The 26,829-nt window shown below is 42.1% G+C and overlaps 2 protein-coding genes across 3 annotated transcripts in view; one reads left to right on the top strand and one right to left on the bottom strand.

The window, feature by feature from the left end:
* Positions 1-1,571: 1,571 nt before the first annotated feature.
* Positions 1,572-4,248, bottom strand: HPS6 (HPS6 biogenesis of lysosomal organelles complex 2 subunit 3). The gene has a single exon (XM_065920087.1). It carries the CDS (start codon positions 4,148-4,150, stop codon positions 1,745-1,747), a length of 2,406 nt encoding a protein of 801 aa, XP_065776159.1. The 5' UTR covers positions 4,151-4,248; the 3' UTR covers positions 1,572-1,744.
* Positions 4,249-5,276: 1,028 nt separating this feature from the next.
* The window catches only part of ARMH3 (armadillo like helical domain containing 3), a 175,051-nt gene continuing 153,498 nt past the window's right edge, over positions 5,277-26,829 (top strand). The window contains exons 1-6 of one of the 2 annotated variants that reach the window (XM_065923189.1): positions 5,277-6,310; positions 19,272-19,384; positions 20,520-20,576; positions 20,686-20,832; positions 22,759-22,866; positions 26,038-26,130. In XM_065923189.1, coding sequence (XP_065779261.1) covers positions 19,283-19,384; positions 20,520-20,576; positions 20,686-20,832; positions 22,759-22,866; positions 26,038-26,130 — 507 coding nt within the window. In that variant the 5' untranslated portion in view covers positions 5,277-6,310; positions 19,272-19,282. Of the gene's footprint in view, positions 6,311-6,728; positions 6,748-19,271; positions 19,385-20,519; positions 20,577-20,685; positions 20,833-22,758; positions 22,867-26,037; positions 26,131-26,829 lie in introns of those variants that run through there. The other variant, XM_065923190.1, reaches the window with a different exon arrangement.

Below are 26,829 nucleotides of genomic sequence, written 5' to 3'. Positions count from 1 at the left end.
CTCCAAGCAACCCTGCTCTAGTAACTTTTGTTACTAAGCCAGAGGTCTCTGCAGATAACTCTCCTGTTTGTGGTCAACCTTCACCTTAACCAGTGGCTGCTCCAGGAATCCTAGGGAGGACAAGCATGGCCCCAGAGCCTAGCACAATTCCTACTTAGGAACAGAAGGGTCTTGGGGAAAAGAAGTGTGAACCTTGGCAAATCCCCCTCCTCACAACAGGCTAGAGGAAGAATGAGCCAGGAATGAGAAGTGCATTCAAGCCCAAGCCAGCATCAGCTGTAGGGCTATACAGTGAGTAAATGAGTGAGTGAGTGAGTGAAGTCGCTCAGTTGTGTCTGACTGTGTCGACTGTAGGGCTATACAGTAAGATGGTTCAAATCTTAGAACTCCTACTTTCTAGTTGCCTGACCCTGGTCAAGTAGTCTTTATAAATCTCTTTCCTCACCTGTAAAATGGGGATTAGTACTTTCCTGATGGGGTTATTAGAAACATTATAAAAGACGGACTATTTATAAAGGCTAGCAGAATACTCATGTTAATTATTAATATTTTCATTATCGGAAGTGGCCACTTTAGCCAACAGTTCAGATTCAACCACTCCCTCTATGACCAACTCTATGAGGTCCTTAGCTGTTCAAACACACAAACTGTGTATGCATTTCTGGAGTGTTTTCCAACACCAACCATCAGTTCTCTGTGGACGTCAACTGGGTGTTCTGCAAGTCAACTCAGTTCTGATACTAACTACATGGAGTTAGCATAGGCCCCATAGGTTAAGGGCTCAATTCCACAAGACCACCTTCACTTCCAATAGCAGTCACAAGTCACTGATACTTCTGACTGGCTGGCTATAAATTGCGAGATCCCATACTATAAATTGGGCTTCCCTGGTGGCTCAGCTGGTAAAGAATCCACCTGCAATGTGGGAGACCTGGGTTTGATCCCTGGGTTGGGAAGATTCCCTTGGAGAAGGGAAAGGCTACCCACTCCAGTATTCTGTCCTGGAGAATTCCATGGACTATTCCATGGGGTCGCAGAGTCGGACAGGACTGAGCAACTTTTACTTTCACTTTCATGCTATAAATTGGTTTGACAATTTGCTAGAATGGTAACAAAACCCAGGAAAATACTTATGTTTACAGGTTTATTAAAGAATACAACTGCCAGATAGAAGAGATGCACTGGGCAAAGAATTGTGTGGGGGATGTGCATGGGGCTTCCATGCCCTCTCTGGGTGCATCACTGTTCCAGCACCTTAATGAGTTCATCAAGCCAGTTCATCAAATTTCCCTGTTCAGGAGTTTTTATAGAGCTTAATCTCTAGTCCCATTCCCCTCCCAGGAGGCTGAGGATGGGCTGAAACTTTCAACCCTTTCACCTCTTGGTCTTTCTGCTGATCAGCCCTTATCCTGATGCTAGGGGTCCCCACTTTTAGTAGCAGTATAAGTTTACCTTATTAGTATAAATGCAGGTTTGATATAAAGGGGTTTGTTATAACAAAGACACTTCTTTCACGTATATCACTCAGGAAATTCTACGAGTTTTAGAAGCTTTGTGCCAAGACAGAAACCTAAGGACAAAAACCAAAGATGTTTATTATACCATTTTATATATATGTATATATACATACACATATATATATATAAACTGCTCAGAAGAGAGGAGTATTGCACATACAGGTCCCACTCTGGCTCCTCCAACTCCTAGGCACCTTTCCCTAATCACTGTGTCCCAGAGACAATTTTCAGCCTGTGTCAGTCACATAGAGACCCTGTCCAGATGGTGCCCAGGCCTCCAGGCCTGGGTGGTCTGATGCCTGGAGGGCTGACACCCGAGGTGGGGTGGGGGGTGGAGTGCCTGGGTCCCACAGAATGTCCTCATATAAGCTTAGAACTGGGCCAGAGGCTCGTCCTTGAGTCCCAGTCTGCTTCAGCAGGGCTCTGAGCAAGCCCACAGTGAGAGGGGGCTCTGCCCCAGGCTCAGGGAATGGGGCGGGGGGCTCCAACTCATCTGGGAGGTATGTCCGCAGTAGAAGCAGGAGTTCAGCTGGAGCTAGGTCTGGTGGGCACAGGCGGCAAAGCAGGGGGAGGTGAGCATCAAGCCGGCGATGCCGGGCAAATTCGGCCAAGAGCAGTTTGAAGATCTCACTTCGAAGCAGGGGGCTGGAGGGGCTGAGGGCCAGGCCAGCCTCCAAAGCCCGCTCCCACTGTTCCTTTTGCACCAGCTGCCCCACAGCTTGGAGCACAGCTTTGGGCCGCCCACTGCCCAAGAGTAGGTCTAGCTCCAGTGCTTCAGGCCTAGTTCCCTCCTCACCCAGTACTGCCAGGGCTCGGCGATAGAGGGGCAGCCCTGGGCCTCCTGCACCCCAGCCAGGCCCCCCCTGTTGCTGGGCCAGCTCCACAAAGGGTGGCAGCCATTGTGGCTCCAGCCGGCAGAGGCACTGGCACAGGAGTTCAAAGGGGGGCAGTATGCCATTGGGTGGTTCTTTTCCAGCTGCTGTAACCCCCAGTACCTTCTTCCACACATCTGGGGGAGCTTGGGACCTTAGATGGCCATTGCCATCTGGCTGGAGCTGCAGGACCCTGAGGATGGCACCCCAGGCTGCTGTAGGGAGGGCTTGGAAAATGGTGTTGAGCTGGGCCAGCTGGTCTCCCATCAACTCAGTCCTCAGCAGCCGTGCCACTTCGTGCTCTGCCAGCTCAGTCCAGCCGGCCTCCTCCTCATCCCCAGCCACTAGCTGGGCTTTGAGCTGTTCTAAGCCCCGGTAATCCCGAAGCTCGGCCCTCAGTGTGGCCAACAGTGCTGATGGGGACACATGGCCCTGGAGGATGGATGCCAGGGCCTGAGGTGCCCGGAATGTGCTGTTCTGTCGCAGTTCCTCTGGGGTGAGCTGGGCACCCCGCAGACTCCGTCGCTGGTAGTACTTGCTGGCCTCCTCAAACACCATGTCTTCAGCTGAAGGCAGCTCAAGGCTTTGTGGGGTTTTCCAGCCTACTTGAAACAGACCCACAGCTGAAAGCAAACGAAGACCCCCTCGAGTCTCCAGCTCTTCCTGATCTTCCATGCCAGGGGCGGGGGGTTCCAGCAGATGTACTCGGTCTGTACTCAGGATCTTCCTCTCCAGCAGCTGCCCACTGCCCATGTCCAGCAGTTCCAATGTGGAGCCCAGCACACAGGCCAGAGTGCCATGAAAGGTGCCCAGTGCTGCAGACCCTGCCAGGCTGGCAGGTGCCTCCTGCAGGGTGCCAACAGTCCGGGAGCCACCGTGGGGCTGTACCAGGCTTACGGTGCCCCTGAAGTCAAGCCACATCAGGCCCTGGGGAGTTGGGGCCCAGGTATGTACAGTCAATGGCTGCCTGGGGGACAGCAGTCCAGGAAGGCCTCGGAGCAGTGTCCTGAAGTCCCATGTGTCCCCTCTTCCAGGATTCAGGCTTTTACTGTGGGAGAGGCCAAGACATGGGGCGGTCACCACTACCTTGCCCTTGCTTGGGCTCCAGATGAGCAGAATATGACCCAAGCCAGGCCAGGTGGTGGCAGTGGGCACCAGGAAGAGGTCCTTGCGGGAGGTCAGCAGCCCGAAAGCAGGGCAGTGGTGCAGCAGTATGTGTGTGCTGCTCAGGTTGGTGCCGGCCTCCCCGCTGGGCTCGAGGGTCCTGACGCACACACAGTGGCTGAAAGCCACTGCGGGAGGCCCGACCTGGCTCTCAGCGCCGGCCTGCCGCTCCTCGCACCACACCAGGCGGCCTCGGGGCGCCGCCACGGCCACCACACGGGCTCCACCTCCAGGACACAGCTCGGTGCTCTGCAGCAGCCGCCAGCCGGGCCCCACCCCCGAGCCCCACACCTCTACTAGGCCACTCTCCCACACTAGGACTAGCGCCGATCGCGCCGGCCACGGCAGAAGGAAGGCGTCTAGAGGTGAGGGCTGGCCAGGCGGCCAGGCACTTTCCAGCTCCGCGCCGGGTCCACGCACCGCGACCAGCAGTTGCGGGGCTGGTGATCCCGGAGGTCGCAGCAACAGTAGGTGGCGGCCGTCTGGGCTGCAGCGAACTCGGACGGCTGGGTCCCCGGCTAGCAACTCCCGGAGCCGGGCCGCGCCGCTGAAGTTGCTCAGATCTGAGAGCAAGCGCAGAGTCCCCGCACGCTTCATGGTGCAGTCCGTGCCGGAGCACGCCTAGGCCCGCCGCACCTAGGGCAAGGCCCGTCTCTCAGTGCCGGGTTCCCGCGGGAAGTCGAGGATGGGGTTGAGACTTCCGTCCCCGGTCGACTGGGCGAGCCAAGGCCGGGTTAAGACTCAGCCCCGCCCAGCCCCGCCCCTCACGGCTAGCTCTAGACCAGCGTCTGTTTTACGCCCTGCCGGCATAACACCGCCCATCAAGGGGCTGGGGGCGGCTACAGGGGCATAGCTGTGGGAGGAGCCGCGAGAGCACCCAATGGTCTCAGAGCCTCCGGCCTCGCCAACCCTGGGGACGCTTTCAGAGGCTGGCTGCCTCAGGCCCCAGGAAGCCGGGGAGTGGCCCAGAGTCTGACTAAAGAATCCAGATTCCAGCCCTTTCAGTATCCAACTCCTAACGCTTCCCTTCCTTCCAAGCCACGCTCTCTCATTCCAATTTATTAATGAAATTTTTTATTGAGCACCTACTAAGTGCCTGGCTTTGGGGAGACAAACCTGAACAAAAAAGAAAACCTCAGCTTCCCGGAATGACAATCTAGTGGAAAAAACAATAGCTAGTACTTTCTTAGCAAGTACTGTGACTCCCACCCCCTTTTAAAGATGAGGGAAATGGGGGGGGGGGGAATGAGGGAAATGAAGCACAGAGAGATAAGGTACATTGACCAAGATCACACACCTATTAAGCAGTAGAGATAGAGGTAGGATTTCAACCACATGCAATCTGGGTCTAGGGTCATTGCACCAAACCATTTTATCAACAACCCATCCAAACTAACATTGTGCTAGAAAACAAAATTAAAACGTACTTTAATGGTACTGAGTCTGTGTGTAATCTCTTCAGCACCTACAAATTGACATGCAAGAGTTCTTTCCACCCCAGATTGCCTTCTCAGATGCTGTAGTATTCTTCTGTCCTCCAATTCCAGTCCATGAGCCTTGCCCCTCCCTCCCTTTCTGCACAACTTCCCTGAGAATTGCATCCATATCTGTTTCATCAGCCTCATTTTGTCCTCTTGCTCTCAGTATGGAGAAGGAAATGGCAACCCACTCCAGTATTCTTGCCTAGAGAATCCTGTGTACAGAGGAGCTTGGTGGGCTGCCATCTATGGGGTTGCACAGAGTCGGAAACGACTGAAGCGACTTAGCAGCAATAGCAGCTCTCAACATACAAACACTCGCCAGTTTGTCCTGTTTTGGAAGCCACTCTTTCATTCTTATTTCCCCCAACTGTCACCCCTATTACTCCTTCTCCCTTCACAATCAAGTTTCTTGCAGATTTAGCATTTGTTGTCTCTACTTTCTCTTCTTCCATTCATTTCTCAAACCACTACTTATCAGAAGCAGATTTTCCTGAGGTCTCCAAGGTATTTTAGTTTCCTTTTCTCTTTGAGACATTTGACAACTTCCTTATTGAAAGTCCCTCCTATAGTTTCCACAGCATTTTCTTCCCCTCTAATTTTCCTCCTTTTTAGATAGTACTATATCCAGAACTTTGTTATTGGTTTCTCTTTCTCCACCATCCTTTTAATGCTGGTTTAAAGTTCCGTTTGGGGCCCTTTTCTCTCTGCCCCCACCCCCCATTATTATTATTTTTTAACCCTCTTCCTAGACCATTTCTTTCCTTCTTGTGGCGTGAACCATTACCACTAGGACAATGGCTCCAAAATATTTATCTACAGCCAAGATATCTCTGCAGAATTCCAATAGAAGATATCCAAACGTCTACTAAATACTTTTGCCTGGATATTTAATAGACATTTCCTAAACATCACCTTCCTCCCCAAACTTGCCTATTTCAGAATTTGCCATATTTAAAGAAACTGCTAATTCAACTTGTATCCAGTAGACTCCTGATACAGGTTCCTTTTGCTAATTTCTTTCTCGCGGTGCATTTCGGGAATCGTAGTCTTTGTGATGCTTGCTGGGAATCGTGGTCCGAGCCAGCCTCAGGCAGCGGGCGCAGGCGAACCTATCAGCGGCAGACTTTAGGACCCAGCGGGACACGACGGGCTGGGGGGAAGGGTCGGGGGAGGTCGGGAGCGCGTCCGTGAGTCCGGAGCAGCGGCGGTATCGGTGGCGTCGGGAGCGAGCGGACCCGGGAGCGGCGCGGGTGGTGGAGGAGGAGCCAGGGGCTCGGTAAGCGTTGCCGGCCCGGGCAGGTTTCCGAACCTGGCCAACCTCTGCGGGTCCTGCCTTACTAGGCCTTGGCCCTGAAGCGGCCCTGGGGGCGGGGCCTGCGCTCGCCGGGGGGACTACGCGGGGAGAGGGAGGGAGGCAGGGCAGCTGCTGAGGCGGGCGGAGGCTGCGTGCGGCGGGGAGGGTGGGCCCCGAACGGCGGAGCGGAGCGAAGCGAAGCGAGAAGCCGAGCGCTCCTCTGGCAGCCGGTCCCTCTAACTCTCAGTGCCGCTTCGGGTCCCTGGTGGGCTTTCCTGGCAGCCGAGGCGCTGACCTTTGACCCGGCACGAGGCTGACCCGGACTCCTCAGGCTACCTTGAGAGCTTTTCTCCCAGGTTGTTCCCACCCGAGTGGTGTTCACCCCATCCGAGTGGCCTTCACCCCATCCTGGCCCTGAGGTGAGGGCGCGGAGTAAGACCCAGGAGAAGGGCTAGAGGAAGCCCTGTGTGCCCGAGTGTTCAGGTGTCCCGGAAGGGCTCCATCCTGTCCTGCTTTACAGTCTCTGACCGTCGAGCTTCAGCCCACCCTTCACACAAAGCTACCATGTTTTCTCTCGCTAACTAGGTGTGAACCGGGGAAACGAACCTGTTTCCAGTAAGGTGTAGGGAAGAAACAGGAAATAAAAGCTGGTTCCTTGGGGAAGGAGAACTATGGGAGGCTGAGGAGTGCTGCCTCTCGACGTGGAGAAGTAGAGGCTTGGGCAGGGCCCAGTAAATGTGGATCATCTGACCCGCCCCAGTTCCTCCTCTCCAGGAAAAGTTTTGCGTGTAGTGAGAGCTGTTTCTTTACTATTCTGTACTCTCACTGACTTTGTAAAGGAGGGCAAGTAGGGTTTTTGTCTGCTGTTAATTTAGCTCAAGTTAATTGGGATTATTTTCGGTGTGCCTTAGTTGGTCTTGTGTGCACCGTACCTCCTGTGTGAGGGCTTTTCCAGATATCAGATAAGTCTAGAAGAAAGGATGATTCTTCTTGTTAGGATTGTGAACGAGTACTCTTAATCTTTCCTTAGTGAACAGGGGAGCCTTTAAGGTATTCTCATAGGATGCTTAGGCATTGTAATTCATATACTCGTTAGACATTTGAATAGTAATAATAAAACCTCTTGAAAACTCAAAGCAGTGTTATGAAAGTTACTTTTATATAGAGCCAAGTCCAGAAATCCATAAAATTTGGGGAAACTAACCAAATAATAAATTGATCCAGGATATATGAGGGTGAACTCTATTCAACACACATTTATGGAGCACTTATCTGGGGTTAGATATATGAGTATCAGGCCTCTTGCCTTCGGAGATGGCCCACACTGTCTGTGGAGTGTGTTTCTCAAGATAAATCCACTTCTTACTTTAAAAAAAAGAAAGATGACTGTCTTTCTTCAAGAACATCAAAGAGACATATTCACATGAAAGTTGTAGTGCTGCGTGTTACATATCCATTTAAAGGAATTTATTGGATGTGAAGGAAATACTACCATTGCCTGGAGAGTCAGGGCAATCTGCAGGGAGGAAGTATTTGAGTTGGGTGTTGGAAAATGAAAAAGCTCCTGGGAAAATAATGTCTATTTCTTTATAAGGAATTTGAGCAGGTAAGGAAAAGTTGGAGACAACAGCATGAGTAAAGACATGGTGGAAGTCAGGAAAGAAAATAACATGACGTTTAAATGTCAGATTTATGTCTGACATAAATAAATAAATAAATCAATTAATTAAAAATAGTTAAAATATTAAATTAAAGTATTAAATTATTTTTAATATTTTAAATTTAAAATATTAAAGTATTGAATATATTAAGTTAAAATATTAAAAATAATTAAAATAAAATAAATAAAAATAATGTCTAAATTTGTCTGAAACAGAATGTGTGGTGGGGAAATTGCCTGGAGGTGAGACTGAAAAGAGAGCTGGGAGCCATTGGAACTTTTTAATGTTAGGGAGCGACAGAAGTGCAGATTAAAGTAATGGGGAAATGAGGCAGTGAGACTAACTAGAGTTGTTGCAATTGCCTGAGAGTCTCAATCAAGTGTGGCAGTGGGAATGAAGAGGAGGGGGAATGGATTTTGGAAGTATTTCTGAGATAGCTGCAATAGGACTTAGTGACTGTTTAGGGGGAGACAGTGGGCTAAGCTTTCTAATTTGAGAAATTGGGTAAATGGGAATTTCATTGACCAGGATATGAATTAGAAAAAGTAGAGCAGATTTTTTTAAAGGGCTGGGTGGCTATAGAAAGGTATAGTGGAGATAGTCTGGTATACTGAGATCAAGTTAATTGTGGGATATACTCATGGACATGTTAGTAGGCAGCTGGAAATACAGAGGCCTGGTGAGCTTTATATTTTGGCAGTAGCTTGGAGGAAGGACATACGTGAAAAAGCTCCTGGGGAAATAATGTCTGTTTCTTTATAAGGAATTATTTGAATAGGTACTTCTTTCACTTTATAGTGAGCATCTCAAGGCAGGGACCATACCTCTAATTTTGTGTCCTTTTCCCCTTAGACCATGCTCATGTTATTATAAGGTCTTGGTAAGTGTTAGTTGTTGAGCCAACAGGAAATCAGTTTACTTTGCTAGGTTGCTGTTACCTTTTGTGCTTTCCTTTAAGAAGATGATGGGATTCTGTCTTATAATTTTCATTTTATACTTAGGTGGTATTCATGAGGCTTGTATTGTTCAACAGGAAAGGAGATGAAGAAGGTGTAAGTGACATTGTGCTGCTTGAGGAAGTTCAGGGCTTGAGCAGGAGAAAGATAGTATTAATTTACAAGAGCTCCTGCTCTTGAGAAGAGGATCTTAACAATGAATTCTCATTCTGGGAGCTGTCAGAAAAAGGTGATTTTCAATCACAGTTTCCTGAAATCCTGTCAATTTGAAGTTGGTTCCTCCTTCTGAAGGTACAAGTGCATTCCTTCTTATGTAAAATCATTTGAAAGGGAACCTGAGATAGTCATGTTTGTTTCAACCTCTTCATCTGTATTGTTAATTTGTGAAAGTAGGCAGACTTAGTAGATTCTGATGGGACCAGATTGAATTCTCTTCTGTGGAGCTATTTCACTTTTAGTAGGTGCAGACTGTGACCCAGAGTAGAGATTGGGGAAATCGTGGTTTCGCTACTTGCTGCTTAGTCTTGGGCCAGTCCGGTGAGTTAATTCCACTTTCAAGTGTAGGCTAGACACCCACTCTGAGGTAAACACTGTTCAGAGCATAGGAACACACACAAGATACGGATGCTGCCGCATAGTGGCTCATGTGCTTATAACTGAATCAGGCTGGTTCTGTCCTAGCATCTAGAAAATAGGGGTGATGCTTGTTAGATGTAAAGTGGGAATGTGATATAAATGAATATCAGTTTGGAGTTTCCATAGAATTTTAACTGAATCTAGATTTTTGAATGTTATACTAGTAAGCACTTGTTTTTTTTTTTTTTTTTTTGCACTAACACGATGTTCTCATAGAGCTACCAGAAAGATTTAGTGGCTTTACTACTTATTACTTGGGCAAAGTAAAATCCTCACTGTAAAATTATGGTATTAGTACCTACTTCATTTGCTTGTTGTAAGGATTAATACAGTATATTTAAATCACTTAGAATAGTGCCAAGTATATAGTAAGTACTCAGTAGTAGTATTTATTATTATATACCACCTTGAGTGGGAGGCTGTGCTCTGAAAGATATGGAGAAATGAATGATGAATTCCATCCCCAGTAATTAAAACAAATGATAGAACAAAAGGGTTGTGGCCTGTCGTGGAGCTCTCTATGAAGAGAATTTAGGGGGACTTTCCTGGAGATCCAGTGGTTAAGACTTTGCGCTCCCACTTCAGGGTGGAAGGGTTGGATCCCTGGTTGGGGAACTAAGATCCCACTTGCCGTGTGGTGTGGCCAAAAAAAAAAAAAGACCATGTGAAGGGGATTTAGAGAGGCAGCTTCAAGAATTCAGGTCTCACTCTATTTTCCTTTTGGGGGTATAAAAGACTTGAAGTGACTAGTAGTAAAAATCCATTAAAACAGAAAGGAGTTACATGCTGGTTTCAGACCCAGTCTGGGGGTAGACTTAGGGGAACCCGTGTCCCATGCTACTGAGAGAAGGTATGACAGGGAGTCATGTGGATCATGAATTTGTGAATCCAATTAGTGAGCTAAATCCTTGGGGCCTTCAGAAAGGAAGAGGCGATACAGGAGCTAGTTTGAGAAATGAAAGGTTGGGATTTGAAGGTAAAAATGCCTTGCATTATGATTTTACACGGGAGTGTGGGATGCCTTGCAGAAGGACATAGGGAGCAGATAACTTTTGCCTAAAAATTAAAAACACAAACCCTCACATCTAGAGGAACTAGGGAAATTTTTTAAGAGAGTCAGAAGACTCTTTCTGACTTGGTAAACTTATTGTCTCCTTTTGTGTATTGGGTGAATGGCTCATGATCAGAATGGAGTGGTGTTATCTGACTCACCCACAACTTCTGGGCAGACAGGATTTTCATCTCCTTCAGGAGGCACTGTGGACTACTATAGTCAATGTATTCCATAGTGATCTTTCACAGATGGGCAAACAGGGGCTAAGATCCTGAGAAAAGGGGATGGTGTTGGTGAGTAATATTGGGAGAATGAGGCAGAAGTAGGAGAGGATTGCCCCAGTGCCTCTCCTGGAGATGGCAGAAGTTTTATTCATCCTCTCAAAAGTCTGTCCAGATGCTACTCTCTTTTGAAGGCTTGTTTTAAGGCTTAGATGAGTACTTCTCAAACTTTAGTGAGCATCAGAGTTATTTGGGGCAGGGTCTTTTAACCTCGGCATTATTGACTTATTGGACCAGATAATTCTTTGTGTGGTAACTGTCCTGTACACTTTAGGGTGTTTAGCATCATCCCTGGCCTCTACCCAGTAGATGCCAGTGGTACCTCCCCTCCCAGTTGTGACAACCCAAAATAGCTCCAGGCATCGACAGATGTCCCTTGGGAGCCAGAATTGCCCCAATTCAGAACCACTGACTGGGGTCATTATTAGAATGTAGACCTCTAGTTCTTATCTTGAAAAGTCTGTTTCAGTAGTGCGGAGAGGGGTTTAGGAGTCTACATTTCTAGGAGGCATGCCGGGAGATTCTGAAACATGTGATACAGCTCTGCAGGGGTAAAGCGTTTTCATCTTTCTGTCTTGTTTTATAGTATCTTTCCATTCATAATCCAGCTTTGGTGGAGAATTACCCTCAGAGCACTGATTTACTTAGCTCAATTAAGTTGTGTTAGTCGCTCAGTTGTGTCCAACTCTTTGCAACCACATGGACTGTAGCCTGCGAGGCTTCCTCTGTCCATGGGATTCTCCAGGCAAGAATAGTGGAATGGGTTGCCATTCCGTTCTCCAGGAGATCTTCCCAACCCAGGGATCGAACCCAGGTCTCCTGCATTGTAGGCAGATTCTTTACCATCTGATCCACCAGGGAAGCCCTAGCTCAATTAAAATATAGTATCAGTTAGATCCTGTAGTGGATATCAATGTATTTCAGCTTTTTTTTTCCATTTATTATACTGAATACATCTATCAACTTGAGTAGACACTCAGAGTCTTCTCCAATTTTTCCTTCTAAGTTTTCTACTATTTCATTGATTTGTCTCTCTCTCTTTCACTTCACCGTTAATACATATTTATATACATATGCGTGTAGCAGATAGTTCTCTTCTTAGGATGGCACATCTACCTACAGGCAAACAAGTGATGAAACTCAAGATATCTGGATACTCTACAGTTTGTTCATTAAGGTCAGCAAGCATGTACTCTTCCTCCTCACTCACCTGGAACCTCTTCATTTTCTCTGCAGATGCAGCTTTGTTTATGTGTAGGTTACTCTACGTCTTTTCATCTCTGCTCAGTATAGTATACTGGTTAAGGGCTGAACTCAAACATCAGGCTCTCTGGGTTTGAGTCCCTACTTTCACTTATCCTGATAAGTTTTTTTATTTTTGTTTTTTAACCACTTTATTCTTTAATTTCCTTATTGTCAAGTTTCCTGGATCATAGGTTGTGAGGATAAAACAATGTGTATAAAGTGCTTAGGACAGTGCTTGGTCTATAATAAGTGCTAAATAAGTGTCAGCTCTTCAGTGGTTATTTTAGATCAGTGTCCTGTGTGTGCAAGTTGGAGTCCCTACTAGGCTTTGTTCTAATGTTCTGCATGGGTAGTGTTAAATTTTCATATATATATACACATACGTGTATGTATATGTGAACACATACATTATTTTGGATCGAGGAACAGTATACATAATGTGAAGTGTATGACTGGATAATTCTTTTACACATGTACATATTTGTATGGCTTCCACTCAAGTCAAGATAGAGCACATTTCTGGCACCTCAGAAGGCTACCTTACACTCCATCCCATTCATCTCCCTGCCCAGGGTAACAATTATTCTAATCTCTGTTCCCACAGACCAGTTTTACCTTTTTGAGTTTCATATAAATGAAATCATTAGTTTGTACTCGTTTCTTTCAGACATTTTTAATTCAGTATCTATTAGTTTATCAATATTATTTCAATAGTTCTTTAAAATTTCTGTATAGTATTCTACTGTATATATTATACATATATATATATATAATAAAATTTTCCCATTCTGCTGTTAATGGACATTTGAATTCTCTTCGTGTATTTAAAAAAACTCACACTCAATAGGCTTTACAAAAACCTTTCAAAAAAGGAATATTTATACTCTAGGCACTCTGGCATTTTCTTTTTTAGCTATGATGTGTGGCATCAGGTTCTTAGTTCCCCAACCAGGAATTGAACCTGGCCCCCCTGCAGCGGAAGCATGCAGCACTAACCACTGGATTGCCAAGGAATTCCCTGGCATTTCTGTTTCTTGAACATGCCAAGTGTGTTCAAGTCTTGGGGCCTTTGAATTTGCTGTTGCCTCTATCTGGAACACTTTTCTCAAGATTTCCACATGGCTGTTTTCTTCTTGTTAGTCTGATCTCAGTCCTCCTATCACTTTTCTTAGAGTCCTTCTTTAATTTGCTATCTGTAGTCCCCCTAGACAATTTGTCTTCAAGATACTTATTGTCTCAAGTTGTTGCCTTTCTTCCTCTACTACAATGAAAACTCTGAAAGCAGGGATCTTATTTGTCTTGTTCACTGCTGTACCCTTAATGCTTAGCACATGAAAGGTGATCAGTATTAGTATTGTTGAATGAATGAATGCATGCCTGATCTGTGCATATTTTTTTCTTCTGGATGCTGGGTACATTTATTTTTATTAATTTTCCTTCTTTCCATTTGTTCTTTTCTTCCATTCTGGTTGAAATGTTTTGAGGTGTATTTCTGAGCATCTACCTATACTAGTGTTTTAGAGCCTCATCAAGCAGTAAAGTGAGGGTGATACTTGCTACCAGTCCATTACAAGTATGAACCTAAAACTCCAGACCATTACCCTGAAAGCCTGTAGAGATCCGTTCCATAACCTCTTCCTATTTTGTTGAGCTATGATATTTCAGCTCAGATGGTAAAGAATCTGCTTACAGTGTAGGAAGCCTGTGTTCAGTTCCTGGGTCGGGAAGATCCCCTGGCAAAGGGAATGGCAACCCACTGCAGTATTCTTGCCCTGAGGATACCATGGACAGAGGAGCCTGGCAGGCCACAGTGCAAGGGGTCCTACAGAGCCGGACACGACTGAGCGACTAACACACACACACACACACAATTTATGTTTAATGCTGTATAACTTTAAGGTATACAACATAATGACTTGATATACATATATATTGTGAAATCATTACCAGTGATAAAGTTAGTTAACACATCCATTACCTCACATGGTCACTTTTTTTCTTTTTTTCTTGTGATGAGAACATTTAATATTTAATGTAGCAACTTTCAGATATATAATACAGTATTGTTAACTACAGTCACCAGGTTTTATGTTAGATTCCCAGAACTTACTTGTCTTAATACTGGAAGTTTGTACCCTTTGACCAGCATCTCTCATTTGCCCCATTCCCCATCCCCTGTGCAACCACCAGTCTGGTCTACTCAATTTCTATTTGTTTTGCTTTTTTCGATTCCACATGCAACAAACAATATTTGTCTTTATCTGTCTGACATTTCATTTAGCATACTGCCCTTAAGATTCATCTGTGTTGTTGCAAATGGCAAGATTTCCTTCTTTTTTTTATGGCTGAATGATATTCCACTGTATGTATATACCACCTTTTCTTTATCCATTTGTCCAGTGATGGACAGTTAGGTTATTTCCATGTTTTTTTTAATTGTGAATAATGCTGCAGTGAACATGAGAGTGCATCTCTTCAAGATGGTGACTTTATTTTCTTCAGATATATATGGAAGTGGGAGTGCTGGGTCACATGGTAGTTTTATTTTTAGTATTTGAGGAACATCCATACTATTTCCTGTAGTGCCTGTACCAATTTACATCCCCACCAGCAGTGCACAGGGTTCCCTTTTCTGCACATTCTTGCCATGGCTTCTTGCCATGGCCTTTGCTGTTGTTTGTTGTTCAGTCAGTAAATCATGTCCAACTCTTTGCGACCACATGGACTGTAGCATGCCAGTCTTCCCTGTCTTTCACTGTCTCCCAGAGTTTGCTCAAATTCATGTCCGTTGAGTCAGTGATGCTGGGCTTCCCAGGTGGTGCTAGTGGTAAAGAACCCGCCTGCCAGTGCAGGTAGATGTAAGAGATGCAGGTTCTGTCCCTGGGTCTGGAAGATCCTCTAGAGAAGGGCATGGCAACCCACTCCAGTAATCTTGCCTGGGGAGTTCCATGGATAGAGGAACCATAGGGTTGTGAAGAGTCGGACACGATTAAGTAACTGAGCATGCAGGCACACATGAGTCGGTGATGCTATCTAAGCATCTCATCTTCTGCCACCCTCTTCTTCTCCTTCCTTCAGTCTTTTCCAGCATCAGGGTCTTTTCCAGTGAGTTGGCTCTTTGCATCAGGTAGCCAAAATAGTGGAGCTTCAGCTTTAGCATTAGTCCTTCCAATGAATATTCAGGGTTGATTAAGATTGACTGGTTTGATCTTGTAGTCCAAGAGACTTTTCAGGAGTCTTCTCCAGCACCACAATTCGAAGGCATCAATTCTTTGACTCTCAGCCTTCTTGCAGTCCAGCACATATGGGCAAATTGAAGCCAGGAAGAGAAAGGAAACTTATAGAATGAGTGTATAATAGTTTGGACTAAGACCGAAGACTTTTTAAGATATTTTTCCCAGTTTTATTGAGAAATAATTGACATATGTCACTGTGTAAGTTTAAGGTGTACAGCATGATGGTTTGATTTACGTATATTGTGAAATGATTACCTCAAGAGATTTAGTTTTTTAACCTTCATCACCTCATGTAGATACAATACCGAGACTTTAATAGATTAACTGATCACTTTGGAAATAAGAGTGAATTTCTATTAAATTAATTTTCTGATACTAGAGTTGGCATATATTGTGCTTAAGAAGACAGTAAAATAAATGAATAACTTGTTAAGTGTAACTAACATTCCTTGATTGTGAAACACTGGAAGTATTTGACTTTAGGTTTTATTTATTTATTTTTTGACTTTAGGTTTTAAAATCTTGATATTTAATTATTTTATGCTGTAGGGGTGTGAAGTGACGTGCATTTAAGAAGTCTGTAACTGGATTGCTTTAAGATATAGTTCTTATTGTATGACTTGGGTTTTTCAGAGAGAAGTTGTATGCAGGTCATGGGACCAGCAATTCCTGAGGTTTAGGAATGAAAGACTTCATTGATTTACCATTGAGTTTGGGGGATTTAAAGCCATTCCTAAGTTTGGTGGTAGGTGAAATTAGCATTGAAAAATTGCCTGATTATTTTTTATTACTTTGTCTACTATATCTTGTTTCTCAGAAACTGTATTCATGCCTAAGATGACATTTCTGTGGGATTGCTGTGGCTTTGCTGTATTTGCTCCTTCACTAGAAGGATTTAAAAGCCCAGACCAACAGAGGTCATAGCGTAGTCATAGAATGCTTCTTTCTCTTCCTTGTAGTCCACAGCATTTTCTTTGTACTTTATTACTTTCTCATGCTTTGCCTTGTGCTATGGGTTCTGGAGAAGAAAATGGCAACCCACTCTAGTATTCTTGCTTGGAAAATCCCATGGATGGAGGAGCCTGGTAGGGTACAGTCCATGGGGTCGCAGAGTCGGACTTGACTGAGCGACTTCACTTCACTTCACTTCTTCATGGGTTCTGGTGGCTCAGATGGTAAAGAACCTGCCTGCAATGTGAGACCTGGGTTGAGTCCCTCCATCAGGAAGATCCCCTGGAGAAGAGCATGGCAACCCACTCTAGTATTCGTGTCTGAAAATTCCATGGGCAGAGGGGCCTCGTGGGCCACAGTTCATGGGGTCACAAAGGGTCGGATGGGACTGAGCAGCTAACACTTCATGGGTTGTTCTGTGCCTGTCTCTGCTAATAGATTTGAGCTCCTAGAGGATCCAGTTTGGAGTTTCCTTTTTGTAACTCCTTAGTGCCTCAGTTAGAGCTTTACAATATTTAGGTGTTCCTTTTGTGCTTGTGGCATTTCAGGGATGCCGAGAGACTCATTAGATAATATGTCTAGTCCAGTCCTCTACTTGTAGGAAACTGAGAAGCACAATGATTTACTCAGTGTCATCTAGTTGCTTGGGAGAGCTGTGTTCTAGTCTCAGTTCTGCTGGCTGTTTGTTCTGTTATGTCTGGCTGCTGCTCAGCTGCTGCTGGTTCTGTCTACAATAGGGGAGGATTGTGAAAGAGGAAAGAAACACCGAGAGGATATAAACAGATTACACTTACATTACCGATGTACTGCAATTTACTGCTCTACCAGTCAGATATTTTACTTTCAAATTTGGGAGCACAGGCTTCATTTTCTGAGACCCCAGAAAGACTTTTTTAAGAGTTGTACGCTTCTTCCAGTCTGCATTCTAGAAATACCCTTCTTTGTTGTGCTCACTGGGTAGAGGTGCTGGCAAAAGGAGGGGACTTTTATGTTGTCAGTTTCTAGTCACACTTGAGACAGCTTGGGTGGTAAATTCCAGGTGCCTGTGATGATGACAGAGAATAATGAGTTGAGGCCCTTCGTTGAATTTACCCCTGCTCCAGATGGAAGGAGAGTGATGAAAAGAATTTAATTTCTTAGGAAATTTGGTACTTCTGGTTGAAATTGTTTTTCCTTCCTCTCCTATTCCCTTTTGCTTATTAGAAAGTATTGATTCCGAAATAGAAAAAGTGAGTTTATTAGATTTGGGGTGGACATTGATTAGCTGTAACGTAATTATAAATCCTCAGAAGGAGATGTTTGTAAACATGTGCTTTTCACATCCAGGGACTTTGGTTCCCACTATTCCTGTTAATCAACTGGTTGAAGCTGAGCACATGAAAGATCTATATTCACTAAGCTTAGAATTGCATTGCTTTTGATTTATTTTAATAGAATCCTCTTGATTTCCAACTTATTTTCCCCCGATAAGGACATCTTCCTCTTAACAACCTATTTAAAAGACACAGGAATGTTTTGAGTGGAGCCTCTATTTCATGCTTTAAGGCAAAGCGATGATCAATAGAGTGTAAATTGCCTGAAAGAATCTTCTCTTTTTTTGTTGTTGTTATTTTTTCCTTCAGTTTTCTCTGGATCATAAAGGAATAAGAGGTCTTAGTGAGGCTTTGATAGAGTTAGGTCTAACTAAAATTGTAGGTTAGACGTAGGACTTCTCAGTGACAGGCATATACTGAACATTTACTGCAAACCAAGTGCTTATGAAAAAGGTATAAGATACAGTCCGTGTGCTAAGGATGCATAACATCTAGTGAGGAAATTTTCTGTGCTTTTAGAGCTCAAAAATGCATCTCCTTTGGGGCTATACGTATTAGAGAAAGATGATATCTGAGACAGAGTCTTTTATGCTGTTGGATTCATCTCTTCATTAAAGTTTTGATTTTGATTTGAAACATAGTGTATATTTTCCAAATGTCATTGAACAAGATTAGTTTTCTGCTGCTTTGGATTTGTCTGAAAGTGAAATCAGTCTCTTTACTACCATCCATACTTGCCATTGGATAAAATTAAGTTTCACAACTAAAGCCTAAGATTTAAGGGACAGAGAGGAATTTTGTCAACAGAAGAAAAAGTTGGGGAAGTGAGAGAATGTGTAAATCCATATGGAGACCTGTGGCATTTCAAGTTCTCACTTGGAAAAAATTGAGGATTCCTTGAAGCAAGTTGGGAAAATTTGGGCATGATTTGTGGAACTGCTTTTATAGAGAATTAAAAAATACACTGAAGTTATATGTATGTGTACGTATAATTAAATTTAAAGGGAGTTATATTTGGTTATTTTTAGATTAATTTAATTTTTGGTCTTTTAACTACTGTTTTCTGCCTTGGGTTTCTTTGCAGAGGAATTTCTGAAGGCAGTCAAGTCCAGAGTGATTTATATGACAGTGAAGGCCAAGTACTTTGCAGTGAGGAGGACCTACTTACTTTGGGGAAATCAATGGAGTACATCAGTCTGCAGCACACTTCCTGCCTTAATGGTCCTAAGCTCAATCAATACTTGAAATTTAACTTCACCATCAGTCTGTGGGCAGTGTGTGCTTTGCAGGCTTTCCTCCATCAACCTCAAATATATGACCAGACCTATTGCAGAGGGAGCTAGTTACACTTTCCTGCTTGGTTTTGGATCTTCTTTAAGTCTTGTCCACTGGCATGTTTTAAGGATGTAAAATGTGTTTTGCTGTAGACCAAGTTATGATTTAAACCTTGAAATTACCTGGTCGGAGGAGGGGATGTTGGACAAATGCACAAAATCTATGTCATGGTTATTTATCATTTCTTCTTCCTAGAAATTTCCCATTGAGAGGTATTTCAATACTATCTCCAACATCTTAGCATTTCTAGCACTAACTGTGGCTTTCTTTCACAGATTCTCTCACCATGGCACAGGTAGAGAAGCGAGGGGGTTTGCTCCGGAAATCTTCAGCCTCCAAAAAACCATTGAAGGAAAAAGTGGTGCTGATGTATGATGAGATCTTCATGGTAAGGCCTGGAGCTCTGACATTTTTCACAGCTTGACTCAGTTTCTTGTTCCAAAATGAGAATTAACCTCACCTCTGCCTGCTACTTTCTAGTTCTTCAGAGGGAAAAGGAGAACAAGGGTGAGAGTAAGCTCTCTCATAGTAGAAATTATGATCATGTGTTAATTAACATAGATTGTTATTATGTTGTTCTTATAGATTGTTGCCTCTAGCTGGGTAAAACAATTAAAAGAGGATTACTCTTTCTGAATATATTTAAGAGTTGTCTTCCTTATGATTTGACTTAAGGACCTTTCTATCCTAAGTTCCCTAGAATTCTATGGTCCAGATATTTTTTGTTTTTGTTTTTTTGTTGTTGTTGGTTTTTGTTTGTTTTTTTGGTCCAGATGTTTTAAAAAGATGCACTGTTACATTCTGTCTCAAGTTGTTAGTGGATAGAACAATTTCTTAGTTAGGTTGTCTCATCCTCCAACACTATGAGATGACTAACGAATTATTAGCAATTAGATTGGGGATTTCTTTGGGTCTTCAGAACTGTGTATTGACCGTGGTCCAGGCCAGTGTTGTAAAATATACCCCTTCATGGAAGTTTAGAGTAATTAGATACCCTGCATATATATTTAACTTCTGAAATCTTGGTCATAAGTAGTACATGTAAATGTGTAAAACATGTTACTCTTGTAAAAGGAGTTGCATATCTTTTGTAATTCTGTGGACTCTCTTTCCTAAAAGGAGAATCGTGATAATATTTACCCTACCTGGCTCACTGGGCTGTTGTATTTCATGTATGTGAATGGGCTTGAAAACTGAGCACCCATAAAAGTACAATGGGGATGTATCAGAATATGACTAACTGGTTCTTCACTTCTTGCTAAGAAGAGGAAGATTTGAGGGAGATTCTTTGAGTCATTTAACTTCTGGTGCAGGGAATATATATCCATACACAATGTCTTCCATTTGGGGACCCCCCCCAAATTGTTCCCCATTACAGCTATTTGGAATGACCAAGCATTTTCAGAGTTAATTGTGAGAGGTAAGATTGACCCTATGAAAGGCATATAGTGACTCTTTCAAATGTGTTCTTAATGCTTTGGTGTTAGCTGGGTATATTGAATCTACTTATCTTCTGGTTTCAGACAGAGGACCCTAGTAAGTGCAGTCCTCGGTTTTGGGAGGAGCTCTTCCTCATGAAGGTAAGACTTCATGGCATCTGTGGATTTTCCTGGTAACTGAGATTGCCTTCACATGTGTTCTAGGTGTTACACTAAAAATGTACTCAGGCCCTTATTGTTTCCGTGTTAGGTGAATTTAGAGTACCTAGAAGGCAAGTTGGAATCTCTTGATGGTGAGGAGTTAATGAAGATCAAGGACAATATTAATTGCTTATTTCAACACTGCATCCAGGCTCTGGGAGAGGAACATCCAATTCGAGTGGTTAATGCATTGCAGGTACATGGCTGGGAGAATGGGGAAGTCTTATTTATAAACTGTAATACATCTATTGGAACTTGAGGAACCTAAAATTACCCTTAGGCTTGAGGCTTTTTTCCCTTTATTTCTTTAAGTAACCAAACATCTATGCTATGTTTTATTTAGCTATCTTCCTAGTTAAACAAATGGATGTCTATAGTAGTAATCTTGTCCATTTGTATAATTTGATCTAATGCCAAGGTGGATTGTTTGACAGAATTTTTATTATTACTTGAAGGAAAGTAAAAGATAGAGAAGAAACTCCAGAAAGGGTGCTTAGTCTACAGCAAAAATCATGAGACTTTCTTAATTAAATAGCTAGTGTTTTCTTATATAAACAGTATTTTCTCACTAGATCAAGAGTTCTTATTCTGAGGTTTCAGAAGGTCCTTGACTCCCTGTAGTTTTATGTAATATTTTATTATATATGTACATTATGTGTATATGTACATATTTTTGGAGAGCGGGCTTTCATCAGATTCTCAAAACGGTCAGTAACTCTAAAAACATTAAGAATCATTGTTCTTAATGCTAAGTGGCATTATCATGTGGAAGATTCATGAATAATTATTTCTTCAATTACTGTTATGCCTAACATTGAGCTGGTGGGATACATTATAGTCTTCTTGAGGGTAAAGATGGTTTTATTCAATACTTTGTTCCTAGTGTGTAGATCAGTGCAGGTAGTGTTCTAGAAGTAAATTTTTTTGAAAGAGTGAGGGGCAAAATTTCTTTTTTTTCTCCAAAATTTCTAAAGTTTATAGTTCAGTAGCTCCAGTGTAGCCTAGATTGAGCTGAGTACCTAGGGTAGTGATTGACAAGTGTAGAATATGAAGAAGTCATGACAGTGTAAAGAATTTTATTGGAACTTTTGGTAGATGGGGTTTAAGTTTCTAACTTACAAGTTGGGCAGATCACTTTGTGATCTCCGGTTTTCTCTTTTGTAGAATGTAGAAATTACCTTTTGAGCTGATGCCCCAGAAAGAAGGACCATGTTTATCCTGTACCTTTCTTAACTTTTGGACAGTAAATTCTACATTTTGAGCATCACAATTGTTGTGACCTCTTCATTGCAAATTGAAATGAAAGTTGGAAATTGTACTTCCTGTTATTACAGTGACTTGCTGTAGGGGCATGAATTGTAAACTTTTTAGTTCAGTGGAAATATATTGACATTAAGTCACTTGGTGAACCATAGAATTATAGTACATTATTGTAATAATTGACATTTATTGAGCTTTAACAAAGTTAAGTTCCAGGCTAGTCCAGGAATTTTAACAAAGTTCCAAGGACTATTCTAAGTGCCGTACAGTATTAATTCACATAGTCTTCACATCATCCCTATGAGATTAATGCTTTTATTATCCCATTGTATAGATGAGAAAAATGAGGCACTGAAAAGTTAACTGATTTGTCCAGGCTCACACAGTTAGTAAGTAGTAGATGGGAATTGTAATGAATTTTTAAGATTTAAATTGATCAGTTGTTATCATACAGGGTCTTCTATAGTTATTAAAAATAATTACTAAAGATGATAAGCTATTTTGTAAATTCTAAAATTAATTTTAAATAAGGGCAAGGTCTATTAACCCTATGATTCAAGCTCAAAAACAGTTTCTTATTTTTGAGTATCACTTTCCAATCTTTGTCTGCAATGTAATTTTTAAAAAGAGGATGGCCAGAAAAGAATAAAAAAGATGACAGTTTCAGATGCTGTTCCTCTTTTCATGTCTAGATTTCATGTCATATTAAGACCCCGACTATATTCTGGCACTCAGAGCACAGAGCAGTTGATTGTCAGCTATAGGAGAAGGTTCTGAGGTTGTAGTGTGAGGCTACTGATCCAATGCCCTTTTCATTTTGAGACTTTCTTTCTAGAAAGAATTCTTTCTCTCATCTCTGCAGACCTTGTGTGCACTCATTCGAGGAGTCCATCAAAAGAATAAGTCTACCTCTGGGTTTGACATTATCAACATGCTGATGGGCTTTGACAAGGCGGAGCTGTGCATGAAGGTGAGGCATAAGCTGCAGATGTGCCTGTGGGTGTCTGCTTCTGACAGCTGTTGAGGAATACCATCTGCAGACAGTTAGATGTTCTAGTCATCTAACTCAGATAGACATAAATGATTGAATTGGCCTTGAATTTGGATATTTTTACAGATTTGGTTTATCCTTTAATAAACGAAATTTGAAATTCAGATTTGTATTGAGGCATCTTTTCCCTGGAGGATAAAGACTGAGAAACTTGTGATTTACATCATGACCATACATTCTTAAAAGCATGTAAGAATTTAAATAGAAGGTAACAAATTAATACACAAGGATATTTTAGTTCTAAACTTTTAAGTTTTCTTATTTAACACTGATTTTACCAGAATTCTCATTTCTACTGTTTGATGCCTTTTGAGAAATGGCATTATCAGTATGTAATTCACATATCATACAGTTCATCCTTTTATGGTGTATAACCAGTAGTTTTTAGTATATTCATGCAGCTGCACAACCATCACCACTGTTAATTCAGAACATTTTCATCACCCCAAAAAGAAAACATATGCCATTATCAGTCATTCCCTATTTCTTCTTCTCTCCAGCCTCTGGCAACCATTAATACATTTTATATCTCTATAGCTTCACCTCTACTGTACTTCTCATATAAATGGAATCATATCATATGTAGTCTTTTGTGTCTGGCTTCTCACTCAGCTTAATGTTTTCAAGGTTCATCCATGTTGTACCTTGTACTTCATTCCTTTTTTTGGCTGCTTAGTATTCTACTGTATGAATGTATCATATTATTTTACTTATCCGTTCATCGGTTGATAGACATTTGAGATGTTTCAGCATTTTGGCTGTTATAAATAATGCTGCTATGAAGTGCTTGTAAATGTGGACATATGTTTTTAATCCTCTTAGGTATATACCTAGGAGTAGAATTTCTGGATCATATGGTAATTCTATGCTTAACATTTTGAGGAGATTCCAAACTATTTACCAAAGTGGCGATACCATTTTACATTTTCCCCAGCAGTGTGTGTGTGTGTGTGTGTGAAATGTCTATTCAAATTCTTTTCCCATTTGTAGATTGAATTATTTGTCTTTTTATTGTTAAGTTGTAAGAGTTCTTTACCTATTTTGGGTACAGATCACATATTAGATACCTGATTTATAGTACTGTCACTATCTTCAGTGAATGCTGTTCATAATATGAACTTTGAAGAACTCGTATTTTCTCATTCGCTAAATTTAAAATAAAGAAATCTCTGTGCCAAAGAATGGGCTTCCTTAGTGGCTCAGATGGTAAAGAATCCACCTGCAACCCGGAAGACCTGGGTTTGATCCCTGGATTGGGAAGATCCCCTGGAGGAGGGCTTGGCAACCCACTCTAGTGTTCTTGCCTGGAAAATCCCCATGGATGGAGGAGCCTGGCGGACTACAGTCCATGGTGTCACAAAGAGTCAGACACGACTGAGTGACTAAACACAGCACAGCACATGCAAAAGAATCCTTATAGTGAATAGGTTATTTTTAAAAAATTACAAATATGCCATTAGGAGTGCACAAAGATTTAGTACCTGGAGTCATTTTTTTTTTTTTTTTTTGGCCATACTGCATGGCATGTGGGATCTTAGTTCTTTGTTTAGGGATTGAACCCTTGTCTCCTGCATTGGAAGTGTGGCGTCTTAACCACTGGACTGCCAGGAAATTCCCTGCCTTCATTCTTTTGACAAACATTTATTAGGCTCCTATGTGCTAGGCACTGGGGATACAGAGGCAAATCAGACATGGCAACCATCCTCAGAAAACTGATAGGTTAGTCTTCATTTTTCTCCCTTCCTCCAGACCTAACATCTTTAAATCTGTCATCCACACTGGCACCAGAGTGATGTATCTTAACACTCAACTCTTGGTTAAAATCCTTCATTAGTTTCCTGTCACTGAAAGGATAAAGACCAAACTTCCTCATTAGCCTTATATATAACTTTTGTGATCTTCTTTCTATTTATTTCTCAAATTGCATCTCTCATCACTGTGCCTCACCTTTCCATAATAACAAACTGCTTGTATTCCAGCTGCACACCCAGGACTGTTTTCATTCCTTGTGTGTCTTTGATCATGCTTATGTCTGTCTAGAATTCCTTTCCTTCTGAAGTTTTAATTAATTCCTACTGATTTTTCAAAGTACAACCTGTCCCTTAGGAGTCCTGGAATAGGTAACATCACAGCTAATTCCTTTCCTCCATATGTATTTCTGTCATAGTAATCATTAAGTTAAAACTGTTTACTTATTTTTCTCTCCTGTTAGACTAAAAACGCCTTGAGAGCAAAGGTCGTTGTCTTATTTTTTAGTTTTCTTTGAAAACATTAAATTTGGCACATAGAATCTACATATTTGTTGAATTGAAGTAGCTTATTTTGAATATTCACTCAACCTTCCAACATGCTAAATCTGTATTCTCCATTCATCTTCCTCCTTTATTTAATGAAAAAATTTCTTTTTTTCTTCTTTCTTTTGTAGTATCTAAGGGTTTCATCTTTTGACTATATTTGGTATGACAGCTGATTGTTCGTACAAGTGATAAGCTCTGATCATTTTGTTTAGTAGACTTGACCAGGATGAATACGGGCCAACTTTGTTGGATAGTGCACGTGGCCAGTGAATAGCTAGTAGTGATGTTATCTTTTTGTTATTTGTTGAGTGTGCCTGCATCAAGTGATACGCTTTCTTTATCAAATAATGAAATATGCTTACTTATTTAACTATTTTTATTAACCTTTAGCTTAACCGTTTATTTTTTAAAATTTATTTAATAGAATTTAATTTTATTTAGGTTATTACTTATTGTTTTTAGTTTGTAGATATATTATTTAATCATTATTAATCTTTGAAAAATTTACTTCATTCTTATCTAAAGGGTGATAGGGTGCAAACATTCATTTGGTAGAATAGTGAATTCTTTATTATTCTGTGCAGTTGTCCTAAAGCTTTTTCCTCAAAATAACTAGACTTAGAAGTCTTCCTTTTCTTCATCTAATCGTGCAAGGCCTAGGCCTCAGGCAACGAGATGGTTGCTTCATTTAATGTTTCTTACTTTACCTTGCGTAACATAACCCAGAGTATGGGAAAGACATGGTGGAAATGTTATTTGTTATGGTTTAATACTTAATGGGTCTCTTTCTCAGAATCTCATGGAGAGTTTGGATTCATTGCTCTGTGCAGAAGGTTCTGAAAGTCTGAAGAGCTTATGTCTGAAACTTCTCCTCTGCTTAGTGACAGTAAGTGACCCATCTATATGTTTCTTTGTCAAGGGTGTGAATCGACAACAGGGGCAAATTTGAAATCTTGAGGCCAAAGTTAGAAAGGAAAAGAGAAAAATCTTTACTGGATCTTTACGTCACTCTGCTGTGTTTGTGTAGAAGGAAGTTAGTTGTATGGACTTCTGCTTCCTAAAAGTTGCTCATTGGAGAAACTGATGACATTTTTAACCTGTACCAGTCCTGGAAAAGTGCTCTCTTCTGTATTGTCAGATTTTGACCTTCTCATCAGGTCTCATTTGGAAATACTTTTTGTGATGCTGAATATTTTTATTTGTTCTGACCTTGATTTTATACCTGGAAGCTGGATTGTACCTTCTAGGATGTTATCCTTTAATTTTAGGTGATTTCCTTTCCCTGCAATCTCTTGAAAATTTGTGGATCATAAAGGACTTCCTGTTCATTTGGGGAATGAAACCCAAGAAACTTAGGCAAATGCTTGTGTGAGGGTATAAGAGAAACAATGAGAAGGTCAAAAATTTAGGAAGTTTTAATTTGCTAATTTGTTACCCTTCTAGTGTCTTATCTCTTCAGGCTCTGGTGGCTTTAGGGATGCTTATGAAAGATCTACTAAGTATTTGGTAGAATGTTTTAACATTTCTGTTTGTGTTAGATACTAGGTGAGGAGATATACCTGAGATATCAGTGTCTTAGTATAGA

The sequence above is a fragment of the Muntiacus reevesi genome, chromosome 2 (assembly GCF_963930625.1).
Source record: "Muntiacus reevesi chromosome 2, mMunRee1.1, whole genome shotgun sequence".
Classification (NCBI taxonomy): Eukaryota; Metazoa; Chordata; class Mammalia; order Artiodactyla; family Cervidae; genus Muntiacus; species Muntiacus reevesi.
The sequence above is the reverse complement of the archived record's forward strand: the minus strand, read 5'-3'. Positions and strand labels throughout refer to the sequence as shown.